Source organism: Phyllopteryx taeniolatus, chromosome 5, assembly GCF_024500385.1.
Source record: "Phyllopteryx taeniolatus isolate TA_2022b chromosome 5, UOR_Ptae_1.2, whole genome shotgun sequence".
NCBI lineage: Eukaryota > Metazoa > Chordata > Actinopteri > Syngnathiformes > Syngnathidae > Phyllopteryx > Phyllopteryx taeniolatus.
The window spans coordinates 31,952,288-31,979,079 of NC_084506.1; the positions used below are offsets into that span (position 1 = coordinate 31,952,288).

At 44.1% G+C, this 26,792-nt stretch overlaps 2 protein-coding genes across 5 annotated transcripts in view; one reads left to right on the forward strand and one right to left on the reverse strand.

Moving 5' to 3' along the window:
• st3gal2 (ST3 beta-galactoside alpha-2,3-sialyltransferase 2) overlaps nt 1-12,680 on the forward strand; it is a 28,080-nt gene extending 15,400 nt beyond the window's left edge. For both annotated transcript variants that reach the window (XM_061774928.1, XM_061774927.1), the window contains exons 3-8: nt 3,689-3,748; nt 4,074-4,207; nt 6,159-6,338; nt 6,438-6,483; nt 8,403-8,522; nt 8,601-12,680. In XM_061774928.1, the coding sequence (XP_061630912.1) occupies nt 3,689-3,748; nt 4,074-4,207; nt 6,159-6,338; nt 6,438-6,483; nt 8,403-8,522; nt 8,601-8,774 (714 nt within the window). In that variant the 3' untranslated portion in view covers nt 8,775-12,680. The remainder of the gene's footprint in view (nt 1-3,688; nt 3,749-4,073; nt 4,208-6,158; nt 6,339-6,437; nt 6,484-8,402; nt 8,523-8,600) is intronic.
• A 950-nt stretch (nt 12,681-13,630) lies between these two features.
• On the reverse strand, nt 13,631-26,600 carry aars1 (alanyl-tRNA synthetase 1). Of its 3 annotated transcripts, none has more exons than XM_061774924.1 (20): nt 26,253-26,481; nt 24,887-25,044; nt 24,609-24,797; nt 24,295-24,440; nt 23,504-23,695; nt 23,274-23,418; nt 22,460-22,605; nt 22,242-22,350; nt 21,763-21,913; nt 21,552-21,676; nt 20,867-21,011; nt 20,616-20,794; nt 19,839-19,952; nt 19,547-19,753; nt 18,884-19,068; nt 18,554-18,662; nt 17,017-17,130; nt 15,098-15,304; nt 14,769-14,882; nt 13,631-14,640 (listed from the first exon to the last, which is right to left on the reverse strand). In XM_061774924.1, exons 2-20 carry the CDS (start codon nt 25,028-25,030, stop codon nt 14,461-14,463), a joined length of 2,901 nt encoding a protein of 966 aa, XP_061630908.1. In that variant the 5' UTR covers nt 25,031-25,044; nt 26,253-26,481; the 3' UTR covers nt 13,631-14,460. The 3 variants fall into 3 exon arrangements, 2 of the variants coding, with proteins under 2 accessions (XP_061630908.1, XP_061630910.1); XM_061774926.1 differs by lacking the exon at nt 26,253-26,481 and adding an exon at nt 25,970-26,219; XR_009788729.1 differs by lacking the exons at nt 13,631-14,640; nt 14,769-14,882; nt 18,554-18,662 and having other exon boundaries at nt 15,166-15,304; nt 26,253-26,600.
• Nucleotides 26,601-26,792: the final 192 nt, after the last annotated feature.

The following is a 26,792-nucleotide window of genomic DNA, read 5'->3' on the forward strand; positions in this document are numbered from 1 at the left end:
GGAGCATATGTGGCTTCAAGTCGGAAGGCTCAGTGCAGCTCATACTGCAAACACTGACGAACAGCTGCCAAGTCATTAGGTCACACCGCAACAGGGAGATGATGAACTAGGGAGGAGGAGAGTGCAGAAGGGGAGTCCAAAGCACAGAAAATGATGGGGGGGGGGGTAAAAATTAGCTGCTGGCTGCAGACCTGTAAGACCAATAGGAGCTGACATAGCCTTGAATCCCTGAATGTGCTTTAACCTCTTTTTGAACCTGTTGAATGATCTTGATATGCCTCCCCTTTTTCTTGCAAACCGACATGGCTATAAATTATGTCGATGCAAACCAACTGTAAAAATCATCACTATTCTGTGATGAAAGAATGGAATGAATTTACATTCATATGCACAACGTGTATACAGTATACTGGGGATACTATAATCTGTGAACAGGAGAAGAGGAATATCCCTGCGAAGTCAGCAGACTCGCATTCTAAGCAGAAAACGTACATAATGTCCAAGCACGTTCGTCCAGCGTGAGTATTTCAGTGGCATGGAAGTCGAAGATAATCAGCAGTGATGTTTAGTGCCCTTATTGGTTTTATTTTGGTAGGTTTCTACTTCCTGTTTTGTAACCCAGTTCTGTTTCCTTGAAAGAACCCTCAGCTGGAGCCGGTATTGATAATCATTTTTGTTTACATATTTGGTATATTGGGTATTGATCATCATTTTGTTTATATATTTGAGTCCACAAGCAGGAGCACTGAGTAAAGATGTTAGCTTCTCACACTATCCATTAGCTAGCTAGCCACCGATTGGTTAGCTGTCATATCCTTGTCACTTGTGATCAAAAGGTAGCATTATCAGTGTTATTGGTGACGGGCGACCACAAATGAATTTTGGCTGCCACTAACAGATTGTGGATTTTGCTCCGCGGAGATTGTGCCGCTGTGTGATCCTTCTGTGTGTCTGCTAATCGACACCACCGCTTTTCTTCCTGATACGAGACTGCTAATACAGTACTTCAAAAGGCTGAAGTATCAAAGCTATCGATATTTCCATTTGATAAACGATCTTCTGGTGCCAGCCGCTGGACACCCACCACCTCAAATAGATTCCCGTCCTGCGGGAAACACTGGTTATACATTTTACATGACGTTAATGTTTCATTTCAGTTTATGCTTTAGTATATCGAGTGTTTACATGTACATGTATACGAGAATTAAAATGCAAATTTCTTCCTACATTCACAATTATTACAAAAACAGTGCCTGCATAGTTGTTAAACGCTTAATGATGGTGACATTTTGGACTCTCAAATAGTTATTTCAAATACAATTTCTTTATGCAAAATTTGGTGGGCCGCACTGTGCTGTAGTGGTACGCACGTTTTCGCAGGTTTGAATCTCACCTCAGGCCCTACTGGCTGTGGAGTTTGTATGTTGTACCTGTGCTTGCGTGGGTTTTCTCCGGGAAGGATACTCCACATGGCAAAAACATGCATGTTAGGTGAATTGTCTACTATTGTGAATTTGAGTGTTAATTGTTATTTGTTTAATATGTGCTCTGCTCCGGGGTGGACGCTGCTTCTTGCCCAAAGTCACCTGGGAGAGGCTCCAGCTCACCCACTGCCCTAATGAGGAGGATAGAAAATGGGAAATGTGGGTTTGAAAGTTGACCAAATTGAAGTTCTACCATGATGGATTGTGTCCTTTACATGACTGTCATTACAATCTTGAGTTTTAACTCATGCTGGTGTATAAGATGCCTGACAGTTTAATGTACGTATAATGTGTGTGTGTCTTTACTGGCTGTCCTGAAAAACAAGATACCCATGTGTTAGAAGTGCCTGCCAGGTATCTCCTACCTTAGTAGTCAGCTTACAGAAAGATTAATGGTCGGTCCCGGAACAACAGAGGTGCAATGTGCCAAGCTGGATTTGGCATCGTGCGGGGAGCATCAGACAGATAAGCTGAAGGATGGACGGAGGGATGAAGAAAGATTGGGAAAAAGGGAAAAAAAACGATAAGGCAAGGCACCAGATGGTGAGTGAGAGAGGTAATGGGGAAGTAAAAGACAGATTTAGTGCTCTCTGATCGGCACTGATGAGCTGCGTGCCGTTCGGGCGCCCCAAAGAGACCAAGAAAGACAAGAGGAGGAGAAACAAAGAGGGAGCAGGGGAAATGAGAGAGAAGGAATTAGACATGAGGGCACGCTGGCTGCTGGTGAAGACGTGCGTGTGTGTGGCTGGAAATATAAGGTAACAAGATGTGTGTCAGGAGTGGGGAAGCTAGGCCGACTGCGACTGAAAGAGTGGGGAAAAAAGGATGACGAGGCAGTAGTTCTGTTTTGGTGCATGAATTCCGATGTATGAATGCATGTGCGTAGGCCCCTGTGGTTTGCCGAGTTGTTTGAGTTGGATACTTTCAACGGCGCCCTTATGTAAAACCTTTCCACTGTAGTACAATGGACCAGGAATAACCAAAATACGCAGAACACAACAGCCACTATAATTGCATTGAAATGTTTTTACTTTTTTTTTTTTTTAACCTCAAAAATTATTGAATAAGCGGGGATAAACCACCAATAAGCGTTTTCTGGGTTTGTTCCCCAAAAAAGAAAATTAAATGGGGGGGAAAAAAACGAAAAAAATAACATCTGCAGGTGCTGGTGGAATGTTGGGTTACAAACAGCCCAGTTTATGAACAATTCGGGTTATGTCCAAATTTTCCGCAGAAAACGCACCTCTAGTTATGTATTATTATCAGTTTATGAATTGTCTTGGTATGGTCGAACAGAAGGATCTATGTTGTGCTTCTACTCACGCTGCATGACAATCATTAACAGTGCATAATGCTTGGATGTACACTGAAAACTATCTGAAAAAATCTGTTCTGCGCGGTAGTTCCTCCTCCACATCCTCGATCATTCATCCATCCATTTTCTGAACCGCTTATCCACACTAGGGTCGCGAGCGTGCTGGAGCCTATTCCAGCTATCTTCGGGCGAGAGGGGAGGTACACCCTGAACTGGTCGCCAGCCAATCGCAGGGCAAACAAACAACCATTCGCACTCACGTTCACACCTACAGGCAATTTAGAGTTTTCAATCAACCTACCATGCATCTTTTTGGGATGTGGGAGGAAACCGGAGTACCCGGAGAAAACCCACCCAGGCACGGGGAGAACATGCAAACTCCACACAGGCGGGGCCGGGATTTGAACCCCGGTCCTCAGAACTGTGAGGCAGATGTGCTAACCAGTCGTCCATCCACGATCACAAACAAACAGATTTGTGATTGATGTGGTAAAATAAGTCTGGAAATCATTTTATTTTTGTCCAAAAAATACCATTTACAGTATGTGTTATTTCTTGAATTGTAGCATCTATTTAATTAACACAATGAACGGTTGATGTCGGCCGTAATCACGTCAAAATAGCTGTCTACATTGAGAGATGTGAACACTAGCTATGCCAGCGCACTGTAGTAGCCCGGCGAACCGACATGCCTACGTGGCAGCCATATTGGTAGGGGCAACGTTTTCTGTTACATCGATTCATCCAGCCAGAAAGAGCGCACACACGCGTGCAAATGAACACAAATGTGCACACACACGCTCACACGTACACACTGCTAAATTTCAATTATGTTATGAGATGTGGTTCCTCAGCAGGACCTCCTAACCATGTTTTCCTCTCTCTCTAGATGTTGCAGCCCCAGTTTAAACCCCACAGCATCCAGCAGGCGCTGCTTAAGTTGTTCCAGGTATCCACTTGAACTTGTCATTTTACTTTGCCACTTTTAAATTAGCAAAGCTTAAGCTATAAAGTGACAACATTTCCTTGCCTTAATTTCCCCTTACGGAATTGTTTTTTTTCCCAAATGTCTGTATTTCTGAGAGGCACTCTATTATCACATATTATTTCCATCTACATCATATTTTATGATAAAAAAAAAACATTCAGCCCACTAATGTACAAACAGCACTTAGTTTAATTATTTTCTCATGAATATTATTATTGTAAACTGCTCCGAGTGGTGGAGTCGTGCTTCACTTTTTCCGACGTTCCACCATCGTGTTTTCTGACAGGTTATTCCTGGACGATCCCCGTATGGCTCATGGGATCCGGGACGATGCCTACGGTGCGCCGTAGTGGGGAATTCTGGAAACCTGCGCGGGGCTGGATACGGGGCGACCATAGACGGACACAACTACATCATGAGGTGAGAGGATTGTATTGTGTGGATACATGGGAAGCGTATTAGATGAGGTAAGAAAGTGAGGATGCAGATGGCTGCAGAGCACCGTCATTCACCCCAGCATGTGTCGTTAAAGTTACATCATGGCTAAAGGACAGGAAAGTAAACAGATGCAATATTTAATCTTATAGTTTGGAATGTTCCTATTGGTTGCCGTTTGGTGGTGGTGGTGGGGGCGGGGGGGGTTATTGACTTCTTGGAAGTTCAAGAATCCCAAGAAGTTGAATTACATTGCCTGTGTTGTCTCACAGGCATGCAGAGTAAATCCTTTGGTCTCAATCTATTCCCTCTGTTGTGTTGTACCAAGAGCAAATCCCTGAGATAAAACATTATTTGTAGTTGAATAGTTACATGATCAGCAATCAGTTTCCACAAAGTTTATATATGCTAGCACACACACACACACACACACACACACGTTAGCTTAAAGTATGGTTATAGTAAAGGATCAAAAGCTCAATAATGGAGTGATGGGAGAGACCCATGTACTCGTCAGGGGATGCAAATATTCAACTTGTCACTGGCAACAGACATGTTTCAAATTGTCTACAGTACTGTGCAGCTCTAGTTGATTATGGTATCTCAATGTTAAGAGAAGAAATAAGATTTTTTTTTTTAAAAAAGCATACAAGCATTGCATTTTAAGTAGACGTGTGTGGGCAGCTTCCCTTCCGACTCTGGTATCATGTTCCATGTTCTCATATCTGCAGTTTGACTCTAATTGGTATTTAAAATGAGCTCGAGCTCGAGCTCTGCCACCTCTGCCACCTCCTGCCTGTCCGGACAAACCGAATTCACCGTGGACAGACACTTGGGTACAAAATGCAAGCGTAGCGTAAAATGTGATGCCGTAAATTTAGTTGTACCATCTGACTTTTGACAGAAATTGTTCTCTCGCTTAGTGTCTCCATTGCATTGTCTGGATCCTCCGAAATCATCATGCAAATAAGATGGTCATTATTGATTCAGGTCACTGTCTCAAGATCAGTGCATCAATGTTCCGTTATTGCCTTCATTATTCAGTACATTTTAAAGTCAGTGGCTTCAGTCCTAGTCAGACTATCTTTCAGGGATTTTGGACATTGACGAACGAGTGTTAGTCTGTATTATCGTGATGTTCCTCATCTCAGAGGGCAAATTACGGCGAAGGAGCGAGGTCATACTTTTGCCTGGCCAAGAAGAAACTATAGTTTAAGTGGAGCTCTGAATAGGAACGTTTCACCTATTGTCAAAACTGTTATCCACAGAAAACGTCTCATCACGACTTCTCCTTCACTACCGCCTACAAAACGGGAAGGGAACATTATGGACTGCTATTTATTAAGATTTTTACAACTAGGCTCAATCAACAGGTTATTTTCGTTTTTTTCTTTTATATTAACAGCAGAACGAATCAACTTTGTCACAATGCGATTTTAACTGGACCCAGAAGGAGGCGGAGGCTGAAGAGGTTTTGTGGAGAAGGGTTTATTCTGAAGGGATTCGGAGGTGGATCTTTGAAGCATACTGGCGGGTCGTCGAGACAAGGCGCGTGCGGGCAGGTGGTGGCGTGAGCGAGTGGATGGCTTGACGGCGTGGTGGAAGAGGTCGGCAAGGTGGGGAACATGGAAGGAGCACTGAGGACAAGGAAGAACATGGAGATCAGAAATATTGCGAGGACCGGCGTAGCTTACGTGTAAGTAGCGGGCCGGTGTACCACGGGGGAACGTTAATACTCTGGCGGCGGAGTCTTGGATCGGGCAGGCGACGAAGGCTGATTGACCAAGGGTGCGCGGCCGAGGTGGTGCTGATTACTGGGAAGAGAGGGCGAGAGGGGCTCATAAACGTGCCCCCGGGTGGCTCCATTCTTTGCTAGCTATCAGAGTGCACCCCGAAGACAAACATCTCTCCTACTGCTCCCCTCTTGCACTGTCAGGATAAACTTGGCCCCCACGGTGGGCTACGAGGAAGATGCCGGCAGCCGCGCCACTCACCACTTCATGTATCCCGAGAGCGCCAAGAACCTGGCGGCCAACGTCAGCTTTGTCCTCGTTCCTTTTAAAACACTGGATCTCGTTTGGATCACCAGCGCGCTGTCTACCGGCCAGATCCGATTGTAAGCGCACTATACAATTCAGACAACTGGCCAATTAACAATCCGTCTTATTTCAATCAATCCAACTGATAGAATTGTAATTCATCCTTTCTCCTCTAGCACCTACGCGCCAGTGAAGCAGTTTCTCCGTGTGGATAAAGATAAGGTGAGATATTATGAGTTGTTATTAGGAGACATAAATACACACACACACACACAGAGAAAGAGAAACACACAGACATCTTTCCCACAATTCTGTCCGCTTTGCTGATGGGGGATGAGTTAGGCTCGAAAGCATCCCTTTGTTTTAACTAATCTTCGCTCACTCTTTAATCCATGCAAATAGATCAACTTCACATAATCCCCACCATGTGGAGACTTCATGGAGAATATCTTCGCCTAAGCACCAACACAAATTTTACAGCCTATTTTGGAGTTTCACCAAAACCATGGATTTGTAAGATTTACCGAGAGTCGTCGCCTAAAGCCTTGTTTGCTGGCACTCAATGTTACCTGTGGATTAGAAAAGTGGAAATTCTCATCAGATCATTAACTCTGGTTGTTTTAAAGTAAGCAAAACCTCAGGCAGTGTTTCACAAGGCTTTTTTGTTTATGTTCAGTCATAGAACCCAAGTAAGTGCCATCTTCTTTTATAACCCTGCTGAACAATGCATTCTTCTCCAAAATAACCAATGTGTCAAAAATGGTCTTTTCCCCTATTAAGCACATTTTTAATCCTTTCCCCTTAACTCCTACAAATGCTCTTTGTGAGGATTTTGCATCCCACTTTAGATGCTTCAACTTCTTCTGAGTGATAATAATCTGAGGAAACACTGGACAGTTCGGGCCTGGTAAAAGCAGAGACGCTTGACAAAGGTCTCTCCACAGTGAGGCCCACCGTGTCTTCTGGACCCGCTGCCATCTTTTTGGAAAAACAGATCTTTTAAGCATTCTGAGTTACAGAAAATGGATGGATGGATGAACTGCTCTCTTCAGACGGGCAGCTTTCAAAGCAACAGTGGTAAGGCCACGTCTGAAGAAGAGCGCTTTAGATTTGAACAATCTGGACAACTACCCACCAGTATCAAACTTGGCATTTTTGAAGCAAAATTTGAGAAAACCTGTATTTTATTCAACTCAATGAACAGTGTTAGTTCTGCTGGATCCAAGCGCCGCTCTCGTTACGGTAGACCACATCGGACTTTAAAATGGACTCAAATATCTGGTTGGCCTCTCTGGTGCTGTACGCAAAGGGCTTTTATCCTACCGTACGTGGGAAAGTTTGATAGTAAGTTTCGATACAGTACATGCTCCTCGAACGTCTATGAAGTAACGCAGCGGGCCGACGAGAGAGCGCTGAGCTGTTTTTGGGATGTGGGAGGAAACCGGCGTACCCGGAGAAAACCCCCGCAGGCACGGGGAGAACGTGCCGGATTTGATCCCCGGTCCTCAGAACTGTGAGGCGGATGTGCTAGCCAGTCGGTCACCATGCCGCCGCAAATAAAACAGAATTAATACAGAAAAATACAAGAAGAATTTTCACTCAACTGTGCAACGAATGTAGAAAAATCTATATTTTGAAGTCCTAAGTAGTTTTGGAGGTATACAAAATAGAAAATAAACAAACTGCCCCTCGACAATAATGCGGACACCTTGGATTGTAAACATTATCATTCTCCAGTTATGATGCTACATACCTTGTCAACATTATTGCGACTTTCAAATGTGCGGCATCTTTAATAACAATACAGGTGAACTAGTTTTGCAATTTCACCAACAGCCTGAATAATAATGACACGATCGATTGCTGCTTCGGTCTGGTGGCCTCACGGCTAGCAGTGGCTAACTGCTAACGCCGCGCGTGCTGACAGGCTCTGCTGACGCCGCTCGCGTTTTTATGCTTTCCGCATCATCACATACCTTGCACATCGGCTGATTATTAGCATTGCTCCACGTCGCTTTGGAGACGTTGGGTTGTACTGTATGTCTGGAAGTGCTATACAAATAAAGTTTGATTGATTGACATGTGGGAATGTTGATCTTGACAGCAATTACAAATGGCTTCTTTTCATTGACTATGTCCAGGTCCAAATCTTCAACCCAGCATTCTTCAAATACATTCACGATCACTGGACGAGGCATCATGGTCGCTACCCATCCACAGGCATGCTAGTGCTCTTCTTCGCCCTGCACGTCTGCGATGAGGTCAGTGGAACAACGGTAACATCTGGTAACTTCATTGTTTACATTACAGAACTTGACATGTCATCACGACTTCTCTAGGTAAACGTGTTTGGATTCGGGGCAGATGGCCGTGGAAACTGGCACCACTACTGGGAGCAGAACCGCTACGCTGGAGAGTTTCGAAAGACGGGGGTCCACGATGCAGATTTTGAAGCTCAGATCATTCAACGACTGTCTGAGGCTGGAAAAATCACTGTCTACCCAGGGAAATAAATCAACTCCGGGAAACAGGTTCAGCCAGAGATAGTGTGTTAAGTTTGGGTTTTTCATCCAATGGCCAAGTCCTCCTAAAAGGGATACGAAAAGGTCATTGATGTGTCCCATCACATCACATTCAAGCCCTCTAGCTAGTAACTAAATGTTTGGATGTGGACCGGCGCCGAAAATGTGGCAACATATCAATCCGAGTGAGGTTCCGCTCACACGGTGATGGGGAGGGGAGGGGAGGGGAGGGGAGGGCCTCAGGGTTTCACCTCTTATGCTAAGAGCTGAGACTCATATTCACAAACTTCCAACTCAGGAGTGAAAACTAACAGTGACGATGAGCGGTACCGAGCTTGGCATTGAGAGCGCTCGAGAGGGAATCGTCACATTCTCTCACGTACTCTATCAATCTAATCCACCACCTTTTTTAGTGATACACATTGCCTTGGGCAGGAAACGGCACCATCAGCAGTCTTGAGGACCTCTTTGTTTCCAATAGCAACAAACTACGGAGCTCTGGATGTTGACCGACACACAGTGCAACACTGTAGGCGTGCAGACAGACAGACAGACAGACAGTAGTGACTCACCGCACACCAACTGAAGCGCTCGGCGAGATTTTCCATTTCTAACATAAAGATCTCATCACGAGAGGCATTCCCCGTTGTGGTAAGGAAACAGTTCTTCTTGAATCCCTTACAGGGATGACTGCTGTGTCGCGGAAGAAAGTTTCAGTAGGTGATTAGTGGGAGTCGATGGAACGATTCTCCTGGAATCCCCACACAGTGACTGCACGTTTGGACGGCTGCACGCTGGACTCAAATCAGATGTTTAATCATCCCCGTGTGCCGTGTCCCGGTCTAATTTAAGAGCCAAAGCGCGACAAAGCCGGCGGGGCGCGCGCCATTTGGTCCGGGTCTGTGTGGTATTGCAAGTTCTGCTGCGATGTAAGGCTCTCGGCGAGCTGTGCTGCATTTGATGTTTGACAGATGTTTGCAAACACTCCAAAACCTACTGATTAGTGCCCGTGTGATTGGTGGAAGAACGCTGGAAACCACATGGATGTGAGATCATTGAACACGATAGCTTCATCTACTGCTCGTCCTGGTAAACTTTCGCTGTCTGTTCGAGGAGTACAGCGCCACCACACGCCTTAGAAATCACCAATCCCTTCCGTTTGTCATGACTATGTCATATTCACTGCTGCAGAATGTTTTAATTTGATTGTGTTCTATAGTTTGCAACTGTTGCTGCACCCTCAAAGGACGTTCACTTTATCGCTGCCTTGGTGATCCCTAAAATATTTCGATTTTGAGGAAAGAAATATGCTGCGAGTGGCTGGCGACCAGTTCGCCCAGGGTCAGCTGGGATAGGCTACAGTAGGCCTGCGACCTTCGTGAGGGTAACGGATGGAAGGAAAGAAGTATCACATTAAGGGTACATTTGGGGGAATTCTTTCATTTTTTGTTGAGGAGCTACAGAAAAAAGGATGAATAGAACTCTCGTAACTGTCTGTTCAATTTATAAGCCTAACCCCAAAGAACGTTTCCCTGCAAACTGAAGTTACCTGCCCACAGTGTTCAAATGATGATGCGTGTTTGGGCTTTAGATTTGTAGTTGGAATACAAACATAAGAATGGTATAAATCACAGATACTCACCAGGCACTTTGTTCGGCCCACCATCACAACTAAATGCAATGCAATGCAATACAGAAGCTACATTAACATTGTGACTATATAAGACAAAATGTTGCCAACATGTTAAAAGCAGCTTTCAGTATGATGCAGTGCAGTTCTACTCACTACAACCACAATATCAACATATTGTTGAAGGAATACATGACTGGCTGGTGAGTGTCGATATTGAACTCATTTCCACAATGAACACAAAACTATCATGAATGGCATGCCTAAAAAAAGGAAATAATGTTTGGACTTGATATATGGCCCCCCGAGTATATGAATAGTTAGGTTAGAGGCTGATGAGAACGTTTGAGATGATTTGACCGAGAGGAGAAAACAACACATAAGAAGACTCCTTTTGAAATAATGAGAATAAGTCCAATAATTGAAGAGAATAGGAGATCATGTTGCTTTGCTAGCAGATTTTAAGGCCTACCAAAAAAAAGCTCCAAAATGTATCAGAAAAGTTCCAGCTCATAGCTCTCAGCATGTCCCTGTGGTGGTGGTGCTACTTCCGCTTCATTTCTCAAAGATAATGATGATCTTTTAGAGCAGCTTTGGGCAAAGTCTGGCCTGTGGGCTACGTACGGCCCATCCAGCATTTGCATATTTTACATCATCGGCAATTGCACAAGCTAATACAAATATATGCCTTCAATTGATTCTTCTCATTAAGTAATTGGTTGTCTGATTTATCGTAAATATTTAAAAGATAGTAGTTCTACGTATTTAATCTTGAATAGTTGTTTAATTAATTACAGTTCAATAATTATAAATAAGGCCAGTTCTTTGTTTTCCTTTTGGCTAAAAATCAGAATTATTTGAATGTTAAAAAAAAAGCTGTATTGAATACACTATGTATTTTTTTTTTTTTTTTTTAAATGTTAAAAACACATTTTCATAATTTTTTGTTTTATTTTTTTTTAATCTCATCTACGGATGGCCAGGCCTATCTGTCCCTCTTAAAACAAAATCTAATTTCCCAACCCCGTTTTAAGCTGTAGCATATATTTGTTTCCATTTGCTGGCGAAGGAAGAAGTACTTGTTGTCATAGCGATGAGAGCTGAGGAGCCTGACTGCGCCCAACCGGTCATCAGAAGAACTCTCCCTCCTCTGCTAATATCAGCTCTGTGTGCACATGCTTGTCTTTTATCTTTCTGTCCGTCAATTCTCATCATCTTTGCACATGACAGCTTTTACAAATTGTATTGGATTTTTCGGGACAAGAGTGCTTGAATGAGTGCGAGCACTTTTCGCTGACTGCTGTATGTTTGCTGGCTGTGAGCTGTGCCTTCTGAGTTGGATACAGTCAGCACATACAAAAACATTCACCTCTGACAACTTCTTTTTTTTAAAGTTAGCCACAGGACAAAAAGAAGAGGTTTTAGGCTAGCGATATGTGTAATTCATTGCCACCTTTTATTGGAATTGCGTGCATTTACGATGTGACAGGAACAATACTTACCTTGTTTTACATATCATATATATTTGTCCACTAGTGACTCAATAAACAATATGACATATTCAAGGACCAGGCATGCCTTTTATTTCTTGCTAATATCAATATACAGTGGATGTTAAAAGTCAACACTCCCCTACTAAAAAATCTGAGACTAAAAAACCTAATAGGCTTCATACACACTTTGTTTTTTTTTTTTATGTTTAACAAATTTCATGGAAGAAAGATATGTGGTTGCCCAAGTATTCGTTTTCAAGTTACAGTGAATTACTTTGACTAATGTCTTCTTTCGGTTATGAGCATGGCACATACTTGGTAATAATTATTATTATTATCATTATTTATTTGCTCCAAATGCAAAATATTTGCACGATCTTGAGGGCTTCACTTGCCTACAGAATTGCAAGTCGAATTAAGTTCAGGCTCTGGCAAAACTAGTCCATTTAGTTGTCCCGTGTCTCGGTCATTTTGGACTACCAGTATGCCCAAAATCTTTTCAAAGATTGAAAAGTTTTAATCTTGTCTGCAGATTTGGAGGGATAGATATCCTCGGCCTTAGTAACTCCTTTTAGCAAACTTCTTACTCATAATGTTTTTTTTTATGGTTTTGCTTTATTAGTTATTTTAAAGTTACACCAAAACACAACGGGTTAGTCGAGTAGAAATGGGCGATGGCTCATCTTTCATCCTTCCTGCACACTCAGTCTTGCACTGTACTTGTTATCACTCTTTGTATCTTCGGCTGTAAAAATAAAAGCTTCTTGAAATTTCGTGCGGAGTCGTGTAACTGTGTATTTTTGACTCAAAGCAAAACAACATTCGATGAGAATAACTGATTCGAATGGGATTATGTCGCTTAAAATAGCGCAAAATGAGAACAAGCAACAGGCTTGAGTCGGCTGATTGGCTCCAAAGGTAATTTGAACAATTGTGGTACCTTAATTTAATGTTTCATGTCCAATCAAAGCTCCATTTGAAGACAGTCCACCTACACACAGAAAAGGAAGGTTCATTAGCTAACTAGCTAAGAAGCGCTAATGGAAATGCCCAAATTAAAGTAGTTTACGCACCGAACTTCTGGTCACAAATGTACCTTAGTGATAATATCTCATGAAAAAAAACAAATGTTTAAATCATTCATAACCAGTTTTTAATTTTGGGGGATGACGAAGTCCCCCAAAATTACAGTGTTCTTCGCTCGGTATGATGGCCAAAATGGCCTCATTAGGGCCCATTTAGAGTAAGGTGACAGTTGTACTTGTCCGCATGTGATTGAAATCTGCAAATTACAGCGCCCCCTTGATGTTCGTAAATGCGTTTGACCAATATTAGTTCAGCGGCATCAAGAATACTTCTGCACTTTCGTCGACGTACTCAAAAGTGCGATATAAACCTGATTGCCACGCCCTCTTCAGGCCCTTTCTAAATGCTTTTTGCACCAAATTTACCACACAGTATTTGAATCCTTCAATTCTGATCACTATGCCCAAGCACAATTTTGATGCTGTACTCAAAATGTGATGTCAATCAATTTTGGGGGCTCAATCAGGCAGCGCCTGAGCTCACATATGTTGACGAAGATGCTGGGGATTGAACCCAGGACCTCACGCAAGAAAAAAGCGCTCTGTCACGGAGTTGCATCCCGATACATTCATACTGGCACCTCATACTGTATGTTGTGCATCAGTAAGATGTGAAAGTTAAATACTGTATTTTCAAAATATTTTTGAACAATTTATTCTAATCCCGCGTCTCTCCCATGGAACAGCTTTGATACGACAATTTAAATACTGTGCATTAACGTGATATATTAAAATAAAAATGAAGTTACATATACTGAAAGCAGAACATGATCATTTACACAGGACATACAAAGTTATTGATTTACTACATTAGAACTTGTGACATGAGGGTTTCTTAATTTTCCAAGCAATGATACAGCTCCAGTTCATCCAATCATCCGACTCCCGCAAAAGGGACCGACTGTGCCGTGGCGCTGAGTTTAGACAGCTGCCACAACGTTTCCGAACAGTGAGGCTGAGCTAAAGCATTGCGAATTGTTGGGTCAATTCATCAGGAAGACAAAGTGCTTTCAGGGATGTTTTGACATTTACAAGACTACAATGAATAAGAGAAGGGCTGCACAGATTGGAACTTAATGCTCAAAACAGAAAATTGTCACATTTCTGCACTACCCGAGCCAAAGTCCAGGATTGTAAATCCCTTTCCTGTCCTCTGTACGCAAGCATGCAAAAGAAATCACAGGCCATCTACGCTGCCTGCGATGTCCAGTCAGTGTACGTACGTAGATGTTGCCATTAACTTATTTAAAATGTGTCATTTCCACAGATATACATTTTGAGGGCGCTAAATTAACAAACCCGCTCCCAAAAGTGGCCACCACCGGTCAGCAAAGTGGGAGCAAGAACCAGTACTCTTCCGTTCCTAATCAGATTTAAAAGGAGCAGATGAGCTGATGCTCCAATCTTTCACATTTATTTATAGCACATGACACTTGACTGCCTCCTCTTCCTCCCTCTTAGCCCGTATCTTAATTCTCTCCCAGCTTGAGCGTTGCAAACTGCTCGGCCATCTGTAGCGCCTCCTGCAGACACTGTGTGTTGCGACCAGCGGCCTGTGCTGACATGTCCTTGCCGCCTCCTTTACCGTCCATCAGGGGGCACAACTCCTGAACCCACTCGTTGGCCTTCAGTCCACGGTTGGCTTTTTCCTGCGGGGTAAACGGTTTCCCATTAGCAGCAGCATTACAGCGTTTGGGTCACGATACAGGACCAAAATACACAATAAGATCAGCGTGTATGTGGTGGGAATGAAGGTGGGCTGTGAGACCGCATTTACCTGAGGGACTTCACACAGGCAGATGACCTTGCTGGCATCAGGGTCCACGGCGAAGAGCATGGCAGCGGTCTGAGGGGAGTTGGACTTCAGCACCTTCAGGCACTCGTTGAGAGCCTGGGAGAGTGGGAGGCGTGAGTGGACATTACAACGTCGGCCTCGCTGATGTCTCAAGGTCAGAGCTAATGAGCCAATTTAATCCCATGACGAAAACAATGAATTTTAAAATGGTTGCACTTTCTTCGAGAAGGATACGCAGGACACTTGAATTGTGCTCTTTTGTCGTCGCCACATTTCCGTCTCAAGACTTCCTTTTAAAAAAGTGAACTCACCTTGGCTGAGGCCCCAGTCTCCATCGCCATCACCAGCAGTGCTTGATTGGGGTTGCTCTCGATCACCTCCTTGGTCTTCTCCAGGACTCTCTTCTGGATGTCCGCCTTGTAGGAGCGGTCCAGGTCATCCATGGTCTTCTTTAAGCCCTTCAGGGTCTCCCTCATCTCATCCTTCCGCCACTGCGAGATCACTGCCGTGCCGATCGACTGTATACAAGCAGCCATTGTCAATCACGTTACAGTTCGCAGAGATCTTACGAAGCGTGTGCTTTACCACTGTGCTACATAACCATACCAATGCCGTGAAAAAGTATTGGCTCCCCTCTCACATTTTGGCATATTTTCCCACTTGAATGTTCAAGATCATCAAACTCATGTAAATAGACAAACATAACCCGAGTGAACTTAAAATGCTGTTTATAAAGGGTGATTTCATTTCTTTAGGGGGGGGGGGGGGGAATATTTAAAGTTACCGGACCCTGTGTGTGAAAGTAATTACCCCCCTTGTTAAATCAGCAATTAATTGTGGCTAATTACAATTTTGGGTTAATTTTCACTGATCACACCCAAGCCTGAGTACCGACAGACCTGTTCAATCAAGAACTTCAACAGAACCTGTCCCGACAAAACCTCAAAAAGTGCCATTGCTCTCACTATGGTTCGCTGGAATCCTAAAACTTTAAAAGTGGCTTTCGTAACCCCTTTCCAGACTGATAGATCTCAGTTACCCATTTCTCTACTGTTATGGAATTTCTTTGGCTCGTGTCATTTTGTTGATTCTGATTCAGATTCTGTTTACCGTAATTTCTCGTGTATAGTGTGCACCCATGTATAATATGCACTCCCAAAGTTGAACTCAAAATTCTGGAAAACCCTCCTACTTATGTAAAATGCATTTTTACAATGCATGATTTTGCTTCTAGCCGTATGATCAAAACAAAGTATCTATTTTTTTGTTTTTTCAAATAATTATTCTGAAGTTAAGCACTATTTGAACACGTAATACTTTTTTTTTATTTACTTGCTCTTATTTTGTAATTCACAGCCCTACTTTTATTTCGTAAATGAGAACACACACTGTTGTGCTCACGTTTGATTACCCAGGCATAATTTGTACGATGGGTAAAATTCTTTAAAGAAAACAGGCAAAACATTTTAAAATTTTATTTTAATGGGATTCAAATTAAACTGTCAAGCATTTCATAAAAGCATCATCATCAAAGGGAAAAAAAAGAAATTAATGATGGCTGTTGTTCAGTCAGTCGTAATAAAAAAATATATATATTTCACAAATGATGCCAGGGTATGTAAACTTATGAGCCCAACTGTACATATTATGCAGTGATACGTACCAGTCATATTGGAATGAAAGGGTAGGCTACACCTTTCTCAAAACCTCTAGGTGGCAGTGGCATATTAGAATGAAAGTGTACATCTTTTTCATAACCTCTAGGTGGCGGTGGCATATTGGAATCAAAGTGTACACCTTTTTCATAACCTCTAGGTGGCGGTGGCATATTGGAATCAAAGTGTACACCTTTTTTATAACCTCTAGGTGGCGGTGGCATATTGGAATGAAAGTGTACAGCTTTTTTATAACGGCACTGTACATGGACATAATGGGACCGTATATGTAAAAGACAATGACCAGCCTCGAAGTGCATTGGTAAGACTAAAATATGTTCAATCAATCAATATTTATGAAATATTACAAATCAGTACGCAAGTAATACAGTTTAGGGCTGAACAGTCCTTTACTAACATGGTTCACTTAAACTAATCTCCCGAGCCGCAACAAAAATCGAATACATTTTTAAAAAAAGCACTCGCAAGTCAAGTCAATGTCCTTACATCATCATCATCATGGATGGAATTTCGAGAAATAGAAGGTAAAACATGTTCTAGATGCACAAACATACCTCTGTCACGTCTGCAATCTCTTTCTGTACATCCTTGTTGGGTATGGTTTGCTGCTTGACTTTGTCTGCCAGGGCTGCCAGAGCTTGGTTCAGCGTGTCTGCTTTCCTCTGAGCCTGGCGAACAACATAAACACGAACATTACATCACCGTCAATTGCGCGACCCTTCCCCCCGCTTTAACCACTGACGTTTGAACAAATGTAAGGCTTTTTTTCATATTTTCTTGTCTATTCTTAGCTTTTTTTTTTAACTCGCCAAAATTGAGTTTACTGTTCATTCATTTCCCATGAGCTCCATATTGAAGCGTTAACTGGTCCTATTTTTAAATTAAATGCGCATTTGAAGCATTCAGGATTAAATTGTGCTTTGTATTGCTTTTACTTCTTTTATACAGTAAGGTTGGCAGTTCCCCCCCCCAATATTTATGTGTGTAATATGTGCAGCATAAAAAACCTCCGAAATGTGTGGGCGTGCCTTCAATAGACCAAACTCAGCAGTATTTCTAAAATGACAGCTTATTGCGTGATGATTTGCTACTAGTGTTGAGATGGTTGTCAGTTTTTTTCTGAGTACAGTATACGGCCCATGAGCTCAGTTAGTGGGCGGGTATGAGAGCCCCCTTAGTGCGATGGTATTGTCATAATTTATATTTCCATCCATCCATTCTCAATAGCGCTTATCCTGTTCAGGGTTGCAAGGTGCTGGAGCCTATCGCGGCCGACTTCAGGCGCAAGGCAGACTACACCCTGAGCTGGTCGCCATTTTAGTCGCAGGGCACACAGAGAGACAACCATTCGCACTCAGTCACTCAACCCACACTCCCCGCACCAAAGTCAGGCGGATGTACCGCTACACCATCAGTCACTTAGAATTTATATTTGATCGAGCTATATACATTTTGACCAAGCTGTCGTGTGCAACCAGCTAAAAGCCAGCATATGCTTGCATGACATAATCCATGGTTAACAGAGAAAATTTAGGGGGTAGATGGGGGGGGTCGACTCCATCAATAATTAAGTGCACATCCACTTAAGCGATTACAGTCTGCCTGCTGAGAAGACGGAATGTTGCCTTTGCGCACACATCCGAACTAGACATCAAGTTTCAATATAGTCAATAATGTCATCCTTTAATGCACTTACAAAGCCCAGTGTGCGCGCTATGGAGTGAAATGTGGGCTTTTGTGCCATCATTATTATTATTTGATTGAGTTTTATAGCTGCTCTAAGCGCAGGATGGCAACTTTTGTGGCCTTTTATACCTTACTGAACTCCTTAGTTTCGTGATGATGTGCTCTAAAATGCAACGTTGCAATCATCTTTTCAATGGCCATTTGTTAAAAATAAATCCATTCGGTTCCACCAAGATGAAATTGGTTTGACGGCCGGGCCGCAGTTGAAAATCCCTGCTCGAGAGCAAAAGCATTTTTAATGGAGTGAGGTTGTCAGCAGAAAGCAAATCATACGTTGACAAGCTAACCATAAACAACCAAGACAAGTCATAGTTGAATAGCGCGCTTATGTGCGCGAGTCCCGACCTTCTGGGCCTCGCTTCCCGTCACCGCAACGATGCGACGAATGCCCTTAGCGATGGCCTCCTCTGAGACGATGACAAATGGCGCAGCGTGAGCAGAGTTCTGCAGATGGCTATTGATAAGAAAATGGAACAGGGTAGTTGTTAGGGGGAGGCCGAAGAGGAGACCGGCAGGAAGTTGAGTATTAAGTGATTCGCATAACCTTAACGTTTTCTATAACAGTGATAACTACAAAGCTAGAACCCCCAAACAAAGACGCACATTGGAGCCTCCTTTGCGTTGCATAATGTTCTGCGGCTCCCGCGCACGACCGAAGTCACGGGAAGTACTCACGTTCCACCACAAAACTCAATAGAGGTGAGGGAACCGGCAGCAGCGTTGGGGTCATCCAGCAGGTCCTGAACGGGGACGCCGATGGACACCACCCGGACAGGGTCGGGGTACGTCTCATCGAACACAGCGCGCAGACCCTGAATGGCCTTGGCTTCAGCCAGGGAGGCATCCATGGCGTAAACAGGCTGAAGCAAAGAGTCGGCTTGTCAACAGCTATTTAAGTTGGACTTTCGAGAAGTTTAGTTTAAGAATGACATGCTGATTTTCTTTTTCTTTTTTCTAAGTGTAAATTCTGTCCATACATATGGTCTTGCATACCGTGTGTGCATTTGGTCTCGGCTTGGGCAAATGTCTTTTATCTTATCGAACACGGCGAGAGCTTGAATTTGTTTGTTTTTTCCTTTGTAAGCCTTTTGTCTTTGGGGTCTTTTGTTTCACCTCTTTATCCTCATTCTGTATTTCAAACCTTACTATAAATGTAAATTTAACAAAAGAAAATTAAGCAGCAACACTCAATCTAAGCCAAGAGACTAAACCTGCAGTTGACAATACGTAGAGAGCTACAGCAATGAAATTGACTTGACAAATGAGAACTGTTACATGATAAGACAAATACAAAACTTGGAATTCTTTATTGACGTTCGCGCCATGAGCATCACTGACCTTGGCATCCCTTATCATAGCACAGGCGATCTCCTCTGTCCGACGGACCTCGCCCGTGCTCAGGGCAGCTTTAGCAGTAAAGTCAAAGCGAAGTCGGTCTGACGCCACCAAGGACCCCCTCTGGTCTGCCTCGCCCAAAACTCCCCTTAGAGCAAAGTTGAGGATGTGTGTAGCAGTGTGGTTGCTCATGATGGGCCTACGACGAGCCTGGAGAGAGCAGATGAACAGACGGTCACAAGAGCGTCCGGGATTCTCCCCGCGTACGCATATTTCCAGTGACTGATGAGCTCACCTCGTCCACATGCAAGGTGACACGGTCTCCGACCTTCAAAGTTCCATAAATGGTGCCCACGTGGAGAACATAACCTCCTCTAACCTGTGTGTTCTTCACTGAGAATTCCATTCGCTGCAAAACATAGGAACATGGTCTCCATAGAGTTCCGACACAACGCAGTAAATTCTGTTGAACATATTCAGGGTTAGCAACGGGTCATGAAACCTCTTCGCCAATGTGGCCAAACAACATAAAAATCTCCTACCCACACTTGTGTGTCGTTAGCCATAACATCCACGTGTGTTTATGTGGCTAAACCGTTAGCCACTCTTAGCCAGTCCTCGTTACTCATAAGCTTCAACGATGTGGGCCCAATTAAAACTACCGAGACATCGATCAGGACTGGGGCTGAACCATTTGCGGGGGGGGGGGGGGGGGGGGAGTCTTCATTGCTTCATTTGTTTGTTTCTTTTAAACAAAGATGGACACTGAAATTTAGCATACGATTTTTCAGGAGGAAATAAATGACCAACACAACAATGGATAAAGCCAACAAATAAAAATGGCTTTCCTGTAAGCTAGGCCTAAATGTTATGATGAATTGATATAAAAACATATAAGACATATAATAAGAAATGACTTTTATTCATATAGTGTGTTTCAAGGAACCCAAAGATAAAGATTAGTGACACCTGTCAGTAGGACGCCGCACAAAAAGAACATTTAAATTGATCTCTGACAGCACGCGTACCTAATAAAGTGTCCAGATCTGCACGGTCATGTGACTGCACTTACGTCCTCTGTGTTATCATCCTCTCGAAGTAAGTAGCCCTCGTCGAACGTCTGTCCGCCCTGCTCGGCGTAGAAAGACGTCTGATCCAGCAGCACGCCGCATTTCTGACCCGTGGTCACTTGGTCGCAGAAGGCGCGGTCGTGGCGCAGGGCCAACACCGTGCCCGACGTCTGCGGGAACTCTGACGACAGATCAACCAAATGAAGAATGCAAAAGCTCGGGTCTGTGTGTGTGCGTTTGAGGGTTTTCGTACCGTAGGTGCCATTTCCATCAGAGGCGTATTTGTATTTGGGAGAATCATCTGTGGCGGGGATATTCCGATTTCTCAGCTCTTCAATGGCATAGATGTCCAACATGATGTGGTCCACATCTCCTGCACCCTTACCCTGGGACTTCAACTACACACACACACACACACACACACACAAACAGACGCATACAACGGCTTGTTACAAAAAAATATTAAGTCAAACAATGGAAGGGGGGGGAAGACCAACGTTATATACACTTATCAAAACTAACCTTATCAATATTTCATAGGCAGCTCTTGCACAGCTAACCTTGCCAAAACACAAGAATGTAACCATCGCGCAAAGTGTTTTCTAATGTATTCATATTAAATGCATGAAGGCTAAGCCCAGATGGCATTTTGATCATGAACTTGTTTTGGCTGAGTTAAGAAACGTGTTCGTACTCTTGGAATGAGGTTGATCCCTGAGGATGAATTGACCTTGAAACTCATATGTCAGCATGAGGGGGGTGGACACAGCCACAGCACATCAGTTTACTTGCTCAAGAGTACCTCGGCACTGACCAATTTTGCACATTTTCATCCGCTGCGCGAGGAACTGATAATAACCACTTTATGGGTTATCAACAAAATTCTGGCCCACAAGATTGCGATGATGTCAGAAGGTTCCCGCCTTCATCTTCCTTACCTGTGCAGCCTTCTTCTCCTCCTCAAAGGAGGCCAAGTCCACCACCATGCCTTTCTCCTCCGCGATGAGGGAGGTCAAGTCCAGGGGGAAGCCGTACGTGTCATACAACAGCCACGCGGTGTCACCTGGATGCAAAGATGGAGAAAAGTCCTGTTCAACATTGGCAGTGAGCACGCACGCAGCTGTAGGAACGCATGCGACGTTCTCCCACCTGGGATGGTTTTACTGTCTCCCATGCTCATGATCTTCCTATCGAGGATACGTCGCCCCCTGCTGAGAGTTTTGAGGAACTGTGCCTCCTCCTCGTTTATAAGGTCCTTCACAACTTCTGGGTCTTTCTTCAATTCGGGAAATGCGTCGCCCTGAAAAATAGAACTAAGGTTGGCGAGAACAGTGAACGAGAAGAAGCAGAACGATTCACGTGGGGTGGGGAGAGCCGATGAAAGAGAAGAAGAAATCATGAAAGAGGATGCGGTCCGACAGGTCGGAGCTGAAGAGCATCTTTAATCTACAGATCAATTTAAGGCTATCTACATTTGTATCATTCTGTCGTTTAATACAACGAGTTTATTTTATTTGTCGCTTATGTTGAGGCGTTCCGGCCATCGGTCCTCCTCGCCGAATGCCCGCGACTTGCATGGGATATATTGCAAACCGTACAACTGAGGCAGGAAAACAAACAAGTCTCACCAGAGAATGGACCACCACATCCACCAGCGAGGCGAAAAAACCTCTCTGAGCGCCCAACTTCTCATGGGAATAACGGACGGCGCGGCGCAGGATTCTCCGCAGAACGTAGCTAAGTGGAACGGAAAGCACAAATCAAATATTTAGCGCGGCACATGACTTCCTCCGCCAGAAACGCAAACTAATGATTTCCAATGAAATGCAGACCCGCGGACGCGTACCCTCTTCCGGTGTTGTCGGGCCGCCCGCCATCTGAAAGGGCGACGGTGATGGTGCGAGCGTGATCAGCCAGCACGCGGTACGCCATGTCGACACCGTCGGCATCCTCGGCGCCTACTTTGCCGGTGTACGGCCGAGCGCCGGTACCCTGAAACAAACGTCCATTTAATCGCCTCTGGAGAAAATAATGATACCGAGACCTCAGAGTTGAATTTGTTCCGTGACCGAGCTCGACCTGCCTCAACCAAGCTGACCAAACTCCATCGACTCATATCAGATTGATTTTCCCATTTATAATACCATTAATCGGTTCTACCCCTCCAAAAAAAAAAAAAAAAAACATTTTTGTTCCATTTGAATGCCTCAAAATAGCGTTGTGTTGTTTAAGAATGTAAAACAAGAGAAGGTAAAGAAATAAATTGGTTTTATGAAGTGTAATTACTGTACATTGGGAGAAACCCAAAGTCCCAACCCAAACTGCAGCATCCCATCTATGCGCTTCAATTGGGCAGTTTGTCCGCGCGCGAGCATCTGCGTGCGGGTTTCAGCTCAGCAGCTGGAAATGCATCGGCAACTGTGACTGAAAGTTTGGGCTCGCGACAAAAGTTGACCGAGCGATTGGCTCTTAACCTTGAAGTTTGGGAACTCATCAGTCAAGGTACTATCGTATACTATTTAGTAAAAAAAAATAAAATGAAATGACTAAATTATTTCAACAGTTTCAATGCTTAATTTGAGATGTTTCGCCTGGAGAAACGTATACATATCACACCTGGTCAAAGGAACACAATTCAGAATTTGGCTTAATTTCCATACCTTCTGAATCGCTTCAAAATATGGAACGAAGAGGTCAGTGTCATAGTTGGACATCTTGTTCTGCAGCACAGACACCAAGCGCTCCAGGCCCATCCCGGTGTCGATGCTCTTCTTCGGCAGCGGCTTCAGCGCCGTCTCGGACTCTCTGACGGGAAGAGCAGAAAATCCCCTACAGGCGTCTCGAAGTGGAACTTCCGAGCGAAGCCGCTTTCGCCGTGCGTGCGCACTACCTGTTGAACTGAATGAACACCAGGTTCCACACCTCCAGGACGTTTGGGTCATCCATGTTCACCAGGTGGGAGGCGTCTCTCCCGCCGATGCGGTCGTAGTGGATCTCACTGCAAGGACCGCAGGGGCCGGTGTCTCCCATCTCCCAGAAGTTATCCTTCATACTGCCTGGCAGGATGCGAGCTTCCTCCATCCTGACGCGGCGAGAGAGTTTTTAATGAATCAACTCACAAAGCTAAAACATTTATATTTTACACATTTTGACACACTGCCCTTCTGAGTCCTGGGACGCACGCGTCATGGAAAGAACGAGTCCCAGCCGGGGAACAACGAGCAATTTATCATCACGGAATACAGATACGGCGATCGTCCGCTACATCGCGGTTCTCGCTTCACGGTGCTGCTACGGTTTTTGCTCTCCTTTACACTGTTTGTACGATTTTTTTTATCCATTGCTCTTGCGCTCTCAATATAGGTGTTCAGGCCAGCCACAAATTTTAAAACACTATATTTTCCCCCAAAACATCCACAGTAAATGATAGTATTGTTTTTTTTTATTCCACTGATATAATGATAGAGCATAATAAAAGATTGTACACACATTGCAAATTCTGCCCTGGTAATGAAAAATACGAGCACAACTGAGTAATGTTCGCTCATTTCCTAAATTAAAGTCGGGCTGCATTTCACAATAAGAGCAAGTACTTAAGAGAGAAAGTGATACGTGTTCAAACAATTTTAACAGCTGAACATATCCAACAAAAGTCAAACGAGAGCCACGAACTTCACTCACCCGAGAGCCATCCAGATTTCTTTGCACTCCAAGTCGGCCTCCAGGCCGGCGTCGTCATTGCCACCGAAGTAGGTGACATACAGGCGGTCAATGGAAATGCCAAACTCCTCGGTCAGCAGCTCCAGGGCCATCTTGCAGGCCAGATGCTGCAGCGCGCGGAGGTCGCGATGCGGAAGGAGCGCATGAAAGGACAATGAAAAAAAGAGCAACAGGAGCATTTCAACCAAAGTTTCTCCAGAAACGAATGGCCGAGGCCCTCTTGTGTGGAATATTTAATGCCAAAGTGGTCGCGTAATGTATTAACACCAACCTACCTTGAAGTAGTCCCCGAAGGACCAGGACCCCAACATTTCGAAGAAGGTGTGATGGTAAACGTCTTTACCCACATCGTCCAGGTCGTTGTGTTTTCCTCCCGCGCGGATACACTTTTGGGTGTTAGCTGCGCGACGTAGCCTCGCCATGGGGTGGGATGGGTCGATAGTGTTGAGGAAGATGGGCTTGAACTAGCAGAGACCAAGAGATCTTTAAGTCTGTCGATGAACGCAGCTTTTGACATGGTGAGACAGAGGCGGCCGAGGCACGCTCAGGTCACCTGATTCATGCCGGCGTTGGCGAACAGCAGCGTGGGGTCATCCAGCGGGATGGTGGATGACGAATGCACGTACCGGTGCTCATAGCGAGAGAAGAAGTCGACGAACCTCTGGCGGATTTGAGCACCTCTCAAAGAAGAATCCATTCTGAATCGGCTCTCTGGAACGAAGAACAACATGACAAGTTCGGGGGAAAATTACGCCGAGTACATCGTGAAATAAGCGACGAGCACACGTTTTAGCTCGCTGCACGTTCACTGATCGGAATTAACTTCAGATTCCATCACTTTTCCTTGCAGCACTGATTACATAGACCCTCAAAATGTTAAACTGAATGTGTCTGAACTAAAATGAATGTGTGTGTGTGTGTGTGAGAATGGGTGAATGTGAGGCTTTGTAAAGTACTTTTTGTCGATTGAGCGCTATATAAATGCGGTCCACTGAGCATGACTATTTTCCTGTGATACAGTCAAGGAGCTGTACGTTCAGACAAGCTTCTTGCGAGGCATTCTTCATGCTAATTTCCCAGCCACAAATTAGCCTTTGGCGCTTTTCACAAGCTACCAGTTGCTTCGAGAAGGTGAGGCGGGTGAGGCCGCAGAACGCCTTTCTTTAACATCACAGCCAGAGAGCTTATTTTATTTTTGAGGTTGTCTTTTTAATTTGAGTTGAATCATTTGTTTGCATCATTATTTTGTGCTGTACCACTGACATGCCATAAAAAGATTATTATTTTTTTTTAAATATTTTATTTCTTGACTTGGTTTGAACCACTACCGCACAAGAAAAAGAAGACCAAAAAAAAAAAAAGACAATTTGGATACACAGCTAAATCAAAACAAGTCTCTAAAGTTGCAGTTATTAAAAACCGACATGTCGCCGCAACTCCTCGAGGGAACTGAAGAACTATACCCAACTATACCCGTGACACGTCGTAATGAACAGTGCACGCTCCCTCATTTGAAGGCATTACGAGTGCTGTTCATTCACATGCTGTGCAGTAAAGCAGCAGAAGTATGCAGGCAAAAAAATAAATAAAAAAATAAAATAAAAATAAAAATCAATAAAAAGTAAACAGCCCACACCTGCTCCTGACTACGAAACCACATCGCGGCCGTGGCATTAATCGTCCGTCAGATAGCTGAAAGTGTCAACGCACTGGAGGTCGCTCAGCCGACTGCCGATTGCTGATTGCTGATTGCCGTTGCGGGGCAGTGACGAGGGCTAGCTAAGGGTTAGCTACACCGGCTAGCCCGCTCCAAGCTAACGTCGACATTTCACGCAACGACTCCGACTTGGAGGACTTCCCGAGTATCAGAATGAATTTTGTGCATTTCGCAAGCCGCCCGGGCAAAGATGAATACTCACAGATGATGTCGCAGAATTAAGTCGGTTTTCGGATCCCGAACACTCTGCTGTGTGCCCACGCTGCTCCACCACAAGGACAGCCCACCGCTCGCCGACACGCCCCAGCTGCGCGCCGATTGGGCCACGCGCACGAACGTGTCATCAAATGTCGATTGCCATTGGTCCGATTGACTGTCACTCTTCGCCGGGCCCGCCGCTCCACGGACTCGGAAGCGCCTCGCTTGGCTGATGCAACTGAAATGTGTTTTGTCGCGAGTGACGCTTCATTGGTTTGCGTGATGTATGTCGTGTTTATAAGTTTCAAGTTTCATGAATTGGATGCAATCACGTGTAGTAACTAGGACATTTTATTGCATCATATTTTAATTGCAACTTCAATTGTTTCAACTAACTACCCAATTTAGTACCATGGATTTGTATTCCATGTAATCCTACAGATTTCCCCATTTTGTAATTCATTGTTTTATGTTGAAGATTGTTGAAATGCTTCTTTTATTTGGGAATGAGCAATTCTCACTTTTGCAAGTCAAATGCAGTAAA

Bases quoted from the DNA above. Each gene is read 5' to 3' on its own strand.
- aars1 (XM_061774924.1), bottom strand. From the start codon at position 25,030: ATGGATTCTTCTTTGAGAGGTGCTCAAATCCGCCAGAGGTTCGTCGAC. The intron at 24,798-24,886 runs GTGACCTGAGCG...GGTCTCTGCTAG, and splicing joins CCAACGCCGGCATGAATCAG to TTCAAGCCCATCTTCCTCAA. The intron at 18,663-18,883 runs GTGAGTACTTCC...TCTTATCAATAG, and splicing joins ATTGAGTTTTGTGGTGGAAC to CCATCTGCAGAACTCTGCTC.